Source organism: Centruroides sculpturatus, unplaced genomic scaffold (assembly GCF_000671375.1).
Source record: "Centruroides sculpturatus isolate CEXI.00-Female unplaced genomic scaffold, Cexi_2.0 scaffold66, whole genome shotgun sequence".
NCBI lineage: Eukaryota > Metazoa > Arthropoda > Arachnida > Scorpiones > Buthidae > Centruroides > Centruroides sculpturatus.
In genome coordinates, this window is record NW_019384408.1 from 420,450 (window position 1) to 429,896 (window position 9,447).

The 9,447-nt window shown below is 28.9% G+C and overlaps 1 protein-coding gene and 1 pseudogene across 1 annotated transcript; both read right to left on the reverse strand.

Moving 5' to 3' along the window:
* The window catches only part of LOC111618963, a 9,849-nt pseudogene extending 6,805 nt beyond the window's left edge, over positions 1 to 3,044 (reverse strand).
* A 1,532-nt stretch (positions 3,045 to 4,576) lies between these two features.
* Positions 4,577 to 8,295, reverse strand: LOC111618964 (histidine triad nucleotide-binding protein 1-like). The gene is made up of 3 exons (XM_023360593.1): positions 8,234 to 8,295; positions 8,012 to 8,162; positions 4,577 to 4,876 (listed from the first exon to the last, which is right to left on the reverse strand). The coding sequence occupies exons 1-3, from the start codon at positions 8,293 to 8,295 to the stop codon at positions 4,712 to 4,714; spliced, it is 378 nt and encodes a 125-aa protein (XP_023216361.1). The 3' UTR covers positions 4,577 to 4,711.
* Positions 8,296 to 9,447: the final 1,152 nt, after the last annotated feature.

The window sequence follows — 9,447 nt, forward strand, 5'->3', positions numbered from 1 at the left end:
GGAGAATCCGTGCTTCTCGCATGGACAACTGTATGTGGCCGGCTCACGCGTCGAAAAACCTTCCGATTTATTCGTGTACGCACCAGACGGAAAAACAAAAAATATCGTGTATCCACAAACACTCCAATAAATAAATAGAATTGAAACGATACTTTGAAATGTTTTCCTGATGAAAATGAATAATAATAAGTTTCAATAAAAATAATAAAATGTAAATTGAATTTTATCATAACAAGTTTGCTTGAATTTCCTTTCTTCTGAGATCGCAGCAATGCACGACGGGTAAGCTAGTAAGCAATAAACAAAACATTGTAACATTGTAATAAGTGAAAACTGTACAAAACATTTCATACATTACTACTATACAAACAAACAACTCTACTAAACCCGATACCTTGTAATATGAAAGCCAATTATGTTACCCAGACCTCCGGTCTGAGTAGCATAATTGGCAACACACATGCACAGTAAGCAGGAGTTAAGAGTTTGAGTCCCACTCCAGGCCAATTCTTTTCTTCCAGTAGTTCTAAATTATTTAATTAAAAATTATAATTATTAAATTTATTAAGAGATTATGCCTAATGCTTCCCTCTAGCGTCAAATTATTTGGTAATTGATTAATATTATAGCCATTATTAGTCCGATAACATATGGCAGTAATAGGCTTTGGTATTACAGCTATACAAAATACTTTTAAGAGATATTAAGAAATCAAAAATAAGCAGCTTTATTAAATGAATAAGAATTTCAGATTGTCCAAAAAAAATCTTGATTAGATGTCTACATAAGGTTTTTAATTGGCAATTTCTTTATCTCTAAGCCAATGAATAAAACAATAAACTGATTTGGTTTTACTGCTATGATTTTACATCATAATAGTAAAATCAAATCAGTCAATTGGATGAAGCTTGGAAAAAAAAATATATATATATACGAGTTTCATTGGATAACATAAGTAATTCAATAGCAAGTTACAAAGTAGAGAAATTCTTGGAATAAAATAACTAACAGTGGAAAAAAACATAATAATTTATTTTCAACACAAAAGTCAGAAATAAAATAAAGCTAACAAGCAATTATTTATTGTGACATGGTCACAATACAAAGCTGCAATTTTTAATCATTTTTAATTTATTTCATTTAAAATATGTGCTCTCCAACTCAAATTAGTACTGGCTTGCCCTGTACATCATACTTTTCATTTAACAATAGAGTCTTGCCAGTCATATATCTAACACCTTTCAGGGGAAAATTTTTGAATTGAAATAAAATGACTTTTAATACATATCAAAAGTTCATATATAGTTAATCAGGACCACCTGCCCTAAGGTTTCCATATCTAGTCTTGAATTTCATTTATCTTACACTGTTCTTGAGATTTATGGAAGACAGACAGATGATGACAGTGGAAAGTTATAGATGTATAATTTTTTTCAAATTACAGCCCATCATGCTAACTGAAGTGATGTTACAAAAGCAACTAAAAGCCAGTACAGTGGATTGATGAACTCTAGGGAAATTTGCTCAGGTCACTCATGTGGCTTTTCATGTTATGTACTAAGTTAACCAAGCAACTCTCCATAAAGTTATATTATCAATCATATCTTCCTAAACCTGAGGTAATGACTGTTGTTAACAGTAAAGATAAATGAGTTCTCTCAAGAAGCACATCTCAACTTTATTAGAGCATAGAGTTCTCAAAAACAGGATTCAAAAATGCATAATACATAAACTCTTGTACAACACGTGACTAGTACATATGCAAAAATTGAATTTTGTCGTTCAGAGGTATACATTTTTTCTCCCCCAACTTTTAGGCCTAGGTTTAAACTCACATAAATCATGTGATAATGCAGATTTTAACAACACGTAACATTTCCCCCGTTTTGTATGGGACTCCACTGTATATAACCAACAAGATTACTAAACTGGCAACTTTTACAACAGAGGAAACTTTGAATCAGCATCTCAAAACACAAAGGTATTATTTTTAGCTGACTCTATCTTAATGAAAGTGAAGCCATATAATCAATCAGTTACAAAAGACAAACATTTAGGGGTTCCCGTTTAGGATTACTTATTTTGTTAATAATAAATCTAAATATTTTAAATTTTTTTAATAAACATTAAATTTTACACGTTTTGAGTAGGTTTCGGTTTTCAAATCAAACGTGTTCGAATTGAATTCGAATTTCCTATTTCACTTTTCAAAACCAAAAATCTTTCAGGCAAGTTATGTTCTATTCAAGAATTGCCTGAAGAGCGATGAAAGTATTTGCAATTTAAACTTCTTGCATTAACATTTCATTAGTGTATCTCGAGTATCATCGAGAATGCACCTTGCAAACTTTGTTACCGCTTTATTCAATTCTTCATTCAATTTATGAGAACACAAAAGGAAAAATTATTCGTAAAATCTTTACCTTTTCATCCTCATAAATGAAATTGCACGGTATTTCTTTCCGCAATATCTTTCCGAAGATAGTATCTCCAGACGGCATGGCTTGCTGCGCCTTGCTCACTTCTGACGCCATGTTCTTACTCCGCACGAGTAATTGCACTCTCGGTCTCAGCAATCTACAATTAATATTACTATTTTTATTTTCTTATTCTAACTAAAAAATAATTTAACTAAGTATTTGAATAAGATTATATAATTTGTAGCATGGCTTTTCTTTAGTTGTAAAAAGAATTTTAAAACGATAACGAGAGTAACAGCTGGTCGGATGGTGTAGAAGTTGAATAGTATTTTACAATAAAATTAATAAACGAATTAACAACTTATAATAATATCACAAAATTTATGATATTACATTATTAGATTTTAGGGTAATATATAAAGGAGTTTTAAAACATCCATTAAATAAAATTTAACATAAACAATACCTAAATATTTGAGTAAATGCCATTCTTTAGCTGCAGTTCATTTGCATTAAATTCACATAATAATTTTTTCGAGTTAGAAGCTAAAGTTACTTTATTAATTATTAATAAATTACAATAGAATGATTTTAGAAGCAAAATTTATCAATCTAAATGAACTATTTGTTATCACGTGATATTCGATAGATAACATTAACATAAGCACATTGATAACTTAAAAAATTGCATTCATTGAATGAAGTACGGTATTCAATAAATATTCTTAGTACGACTGGATGGCTGAGGTCAATTTTGCCGACTAGGGCATATCATAATTTCCTTGGCAGTGTCCAAAATTCCCTGATTCGCATACAATTTCCCACGTCATAAAACGTTTCAATAACACCTGGAAAATGTCTTTATAACTTTACTTCATTTTATATAATTATTATTATGTAATAAACGATTTAGTTTTCTAATTACTAAATACAATCAAAGAAATCCGGCAATGAGTTGTTTAATTAACTTTCCGGACAAAAGAATCTAAACTTGTGTGTGGCGTCATCTGTTAAAACGTTTTATTTTTAAAAAGCTTTTTATACTATTAATTAATTATAAAAGGGCAAAAAGCTTAATTTTGAATGATGAGGTAAGTTGCAAACAAATTACAAATACTAATAATGAGTAAAATCTTCAATAAGTTCTATCCCACTTCATATATGAGAAGTGACTCTCCTCCTTAACCACCATTTGATAGCATCAATTCCCTTATATACAAACCTCTGCAAAATTTAAGCAGATCAGTGATGGACTACTGTTTTGTATGTATATCAAAGTATAACGGTGGTTGTATATATAGTATTGTATAATTATATCAGTGGATATACTCTGTTGTATATATAGTATTGTATAATTATATCAGTGGATAATTATATCAGTGGAGCATCGATTATCCGACTCAATTGGGGCTGGGTTGGTCGGATAACTGAAAAAACGGATATCCAAAAAATATGAAAAAATATATTATTAGTACAGTCGACCCCCCTATAATTACGGTCCTTATAATTACGATTCCTATAAAACTACGAAAAAATATACGTATTTTCGAAATGTTGAGTCGGATTAGTGTAGAATCGATTAATTTTATGGAAGAAAACCTTTCAATCAGCCGTAGTCCGTAAACTTGACACGTGTCGGGCTGTGATTGGANTATTGTGCCTCATATCAAAAGAATTTGTAATTCAAAGGTACAAAAAAAAAACATCAAAATCATTTAAAAAATGATATTTTACTATATATATATATAAGGCACAATATTAGAAAGAAATCATTTAATGGCAATTCCTTATATTTTTGTTTTAAATCAGAATCATTAATTAAATCAATTAAATTTTCAAAATCACTTGTGCTGAACCTTGAGTACTCTCCAATATTTTAAATTAGATGGATAGAGCTGTTGAAGGAAAACAAGTTACACATATTCTTTGAATTTCTGTTCTTATATTTCATATTATATGAAAATAAATCCCTTTTATGATTCCAGACATTTCACATCCTGTATATTCTTATCATTATAAAATAATCTAGATAGCTAATTAACTATAAATTATTCATCACCACCACTTTTTAATAAGGAAATTTCAAATATTTTTATTTCAATTAACAAAATTTACATTAAAAAAAAAAAAAAGAATTTGGAAATTATTTAAATGTTATTTGCATTGAATTATGTTGTGGGATATTATAATTTTAATCAAGTAATTTTTCTTATATCTAAGGAGTTTCAATTTAATCAAAAAATAATATAATTAGCAATAACAAACAAACAAAATTTTTGACTTTACAGGCTTTAGCCAGGAGGCCATCCCATTTGTCGACCTCCAAGAACATGCATATGAAGATGGTAAACAGACTGACATCCTTCTGGACCATCATTAATAACTAGACGAAAACCTTTATTAAGATTTTGCTCCTTTGCCACTTTCTTAGCAACCAACATCATGTGACCTATCAACTGAAATGAAACATTTAACATTGATAAATTCTCTCAAAATAAAAAGACATCTTTAATTACAATTATAATCCATAATTCAAAATATACATCCTTAAATTTGTTTCCATTTTTTTACATACAATTACACTAAAATTTAAAATCAAAATATTTTTATTGTAATATTTTAAATACCTTAATTATTATTTAGAATTGTTTTTACATTCAAAACTCTATATAATTTTTTCTTTATTAACACAATGAATATAGTTAAAATTTATAACATATCTTAATAATTTGCATAATGAAATCATAATCACTTTCTTCAGAGAAAATGTTGTATTGGCATAAAACAGATAAATCTAAAAATTTTCTAACTGCATAAAAACAGAGTTACAGAGCAAGAAACAAGGAAGTATAAATATTTGGCACATAGTAGAATCTCATATTGAGAGATCACAGAACAATGGATTTTTCCCTAGGTCCTGCCAATTCAATGTAATTTCATCTTTTAGTAGATCCCTAACTCAGAATAATGGATTTTTTTTTATAGTTCCAGCTACTGTAAACATTGCATTTTTTTCAGCATTTAATTAATATTCAGGTGTTTCCAGGTACTGAATTTTAAAAAAATATATTGCACATGAAACAAAATATATGCATAATCATCATAGTTCACATTGGAAACTTTGCAGCCATGTACCAGTGCCCTCCTGCAGGCATTGATTAGCAATGAAAAGATATTTTCAGTTGTACTCAATGGGCAGAAAAGTAGCATCAAAACAAACCAAGATGGATGAGATTTTTTAACAAATCATGAAAGTCAAGTGAAGTACTAATGAGCATATGTACTGTACTTTTCCTCTTTTTGTGCTATACAGTTTCTATCAGCTTTGTCTTACACATATATGGCATACTAGACAATCTTGTAACATATGTGTTTCTAAAGAATAGAGATCTCACAAGACTTAATAATTTCAAGCACATGTATTTCTTATATGTAAGGAATAAAAAAAAAAAAACAGAATTTTTTGAACAGATATTTTCCTGGCTGTAAGGGAAATCCATTATTCATAACGTAACAAATTTTCAGAACAACAGATGATTTTCAGCAGCCTGAGCAATCCATCAAAATAAGATTCTACTGTAAATATCAATAAAAAATGTTTAAAGAAGTGTTAGTCTTTAGCACTACTGACTGATATGCACATATAATACCATATTTTGAAGTTTTATAATTATAAATGTTTTCTGATCTCCTATATACCATAAAACACTATCATAAACATATCCATCAATAAATCATTCTTCTCTTCTTTGCTTATTCTTTAATTTCTTAATGAATTTGACTTATACAAAAATGTAATTCAATTTGCAATTTTCTGCTGTTAAGACAAGCTTACATTATATAACATTAATATTCTTAAATTTAATTGTTTCATTATTTATGAAACAATTGTTTAAGACTGTTAATGTTATATGCAAATTTATGACCAATAGTCAATTATTTATACTAGAAAGTCTATCATACTGAAATAAAATCAGTTATAAAATGATCCAGGATAATTGATCCTTGACCAATGATTAATCTTTCCTATTGATCTTTATGCCATCTTTACTTACAGTATTTTTCTTCTAAATGCAAGAAATGTATTCATTCCATATGCTCATTCTAAAGCTCTCTATAAGATATTATAGATGGAGCATTCATATACCTAACAAGATTCAATCTATTGCTATATAACTTGAGCATTATTTTGTTACTAAATGTTGCCTTCTATTATAGTTATCAATGTTTTAATGAAAAATCTGATATCATCACCTAATTAAAAGCCTATTTTAAAATTTTTACAGCAGAATTTTTAGACATTACAAATATACAGTAGAGCCTCGATTATCTGACTCAATTGGGGACTGGGGTTGGTCGGATAATTGAAAAGTCGGATAACCGAAAAGTATGAAAAAATCCATTACAGTAGAGCCTCGATTATCCGACCCAATTGGGGACTGGGGTTGGTCGGATAATTGAAAAGTCGGATAACCGAAAAGTATGAAAAAATCCATTATTAGTGTAGTATATTATTATATCCCATGTAATTAGTATATTAGTATATCGCTATTAACCTACTTCGCGTTGAATTTTCATCGATGTTAAGCCTAACAAAAATTTTTTAAAATAATAATCGTCGCTATTGTATCGTTAAAAATTATAAAATTAAGCCTCATTTAAATACTGGCTCCCTTTCATGGTCGATCCAGTGTTGCCAGCTAAAACACGTAAAAATAATATTAAAGTAGCCAAGACATAGCCAAACATTGTAGCGCCACATCACTAGCGGACATTTGAAATTTGCCGACTATAACCTATAACGGTCGGTTAATCGGGGATCGGATAATCGAGGCTCTACTGTATATAGAATGTTACGAAAAGTCATGTAACAGCAAATATTTATTATTTAAATGAAGTAAAGGCTCCTAAAAACATCATTTGCTTTAATTTAACACAAAATAATTTATAAAACACTAGCTGTTACCTGCAGCTTTGCCTACACGGATTTTGCAATTTGATAGAAATAACCCTCCCTCAGTACTTCGCCAAGATTCTCAATCATTAGTTGTTACTAATTTGGCAAAATTACTGAATTTTGTTTCAAACTATGGACTGCTAATGCACCTAAGTTCAAGTTTAAAATATTATGGGATTCCGAGATACGATAAATCTGAATTTAACTTTTTTTTCAAAACATACGTTATCTGAAAATTCATAAAGTATAAATATTTACAGAAAAATAGAATTTCAGTTACTCCAGTATTTCTTTGTAAACTATGTTTGTGGTACTGCCTTTCAGGACTAAGACTTTTTAAGCCTTAATCCTCTCCCTCTCACCCCTCAGGAATTTCCAAAAATCTCCTTAAGTGTGCATATTCATGTCATACCCTAACTGTATACCAAATTTCACCTTATTAGGTTCAGTGATTTGCTCTGGATGATGATAAATCAGTCAGTCAGTCAGTCAGGGCATGTAATTTTATATATATAGATTAGTTAAAACTTGGTTTAAAATTTATGGTTCAGAATGTTCAATTGTTAACTTTAAGTATTTAAATCTCAATTATTAATACAAAAATTTTAATTTTTCTTAATTTATTAAAAATTACCTGTTCATCTTCCTCTTCACATTTTGATAACTGTGGTATAGCTTTCTTAGGAATCACTAAAAAATGAACAGGTGCTTGTGCATTAATATCATGAAAGGCCACACACTGAAATATACAATTAAAGTAATTGAAAAGAAGGTATAATTTTAAAAACTAAATGTATAACAAATTAACTTTAACAAAGTATAACAAAATGTATAACAAAGTATTCTTTAATTTTACTTAAAGTATACTTTGTAAAGAAATTGTAGACCAGAGCATAAAAGTTTCATTATTCCATCCATATAAAAATTCTTATTTAATAAATAATTATATTTGTTAAATATGACACTTATGTACTCATTCTTTAACAGAAAAAAATATATATAAATTATATTTGATGATCAAAGACAAAAAATTTTTATTTGTAAATAAATTATAAGACAACTTTGTTTATTGTCACCCTTTTCTTAAAATGTATTTGTCCAAAGTATGCAAAGTGACAGATCTGCATGTTTTACAAAAAATATAGTAGTTAACAACAACCAATGAATCAGTATAATAAACCTAATTCATTGATTCTAGTTACTAATTTTAGAAAAAAATAGCTAATACTATATATTAAAGAGCTGTTTGCTTGTAATATTTTGAGTAAACATAAGACACTATACACTACATTATAATCATACTTTGGAACAGAATTATAAGAAGTCAAACTAAGGAAAACTTTCTATTTGCTTGGAAAAGATTTATTTTTCATAGCACTCTATCAGAACATAAAACCAAAAGTAAAAGAACTGACCTCAAACTTTTAACAAGGAAGCCATTAATTGTCTTTAAACTTTTGGATTCTGAGAAAGCAAAATTTAATGTTACAGTTTATCTTTTATTTGGAACAAATTATATATTTGAATAAATTTCAGTTCCATTTAATGCCTATTTGTGTCATGGGCCTCCATAAATTATCAGAATTTTTAGTGTCACAACCAAAAAGATTGGAAACTGGGATTTAAACCATTCATTGGAATGTTGATAACAGGTTTCAATGGGTAAGGCTTATGGAACTAGATATCTATATATATAAAAATGTGTGTGTGTGTGTGTTTGTGTGTGTGTGTGTCTGTCTGTCTGTCCTTCATGCATTACCACACCGTTTATCCGATTGCCGTGAAACTTTGGGAAGTTGTTTAATATACTCTGGCGAAGGTTTGTGGCATAGTACGATTGCCATAAAACTTTGGAAAGTTTTTTTAGTTTTTTAATACACTCCCGCAAAGTACATTTATCCTACAATAGATGGCACGCGTTTACACGAGCATTCGCGCACAGTGTGTTCGATCGATTTCAAATTGTGAAGACCATTTCCCCCCTTCAAAAAATATCTCTATATATGCATTTGTGAACTGTTATTTACGATATTTGTAATAATTTTTGTTTAATCACTTTATTTCAACTTT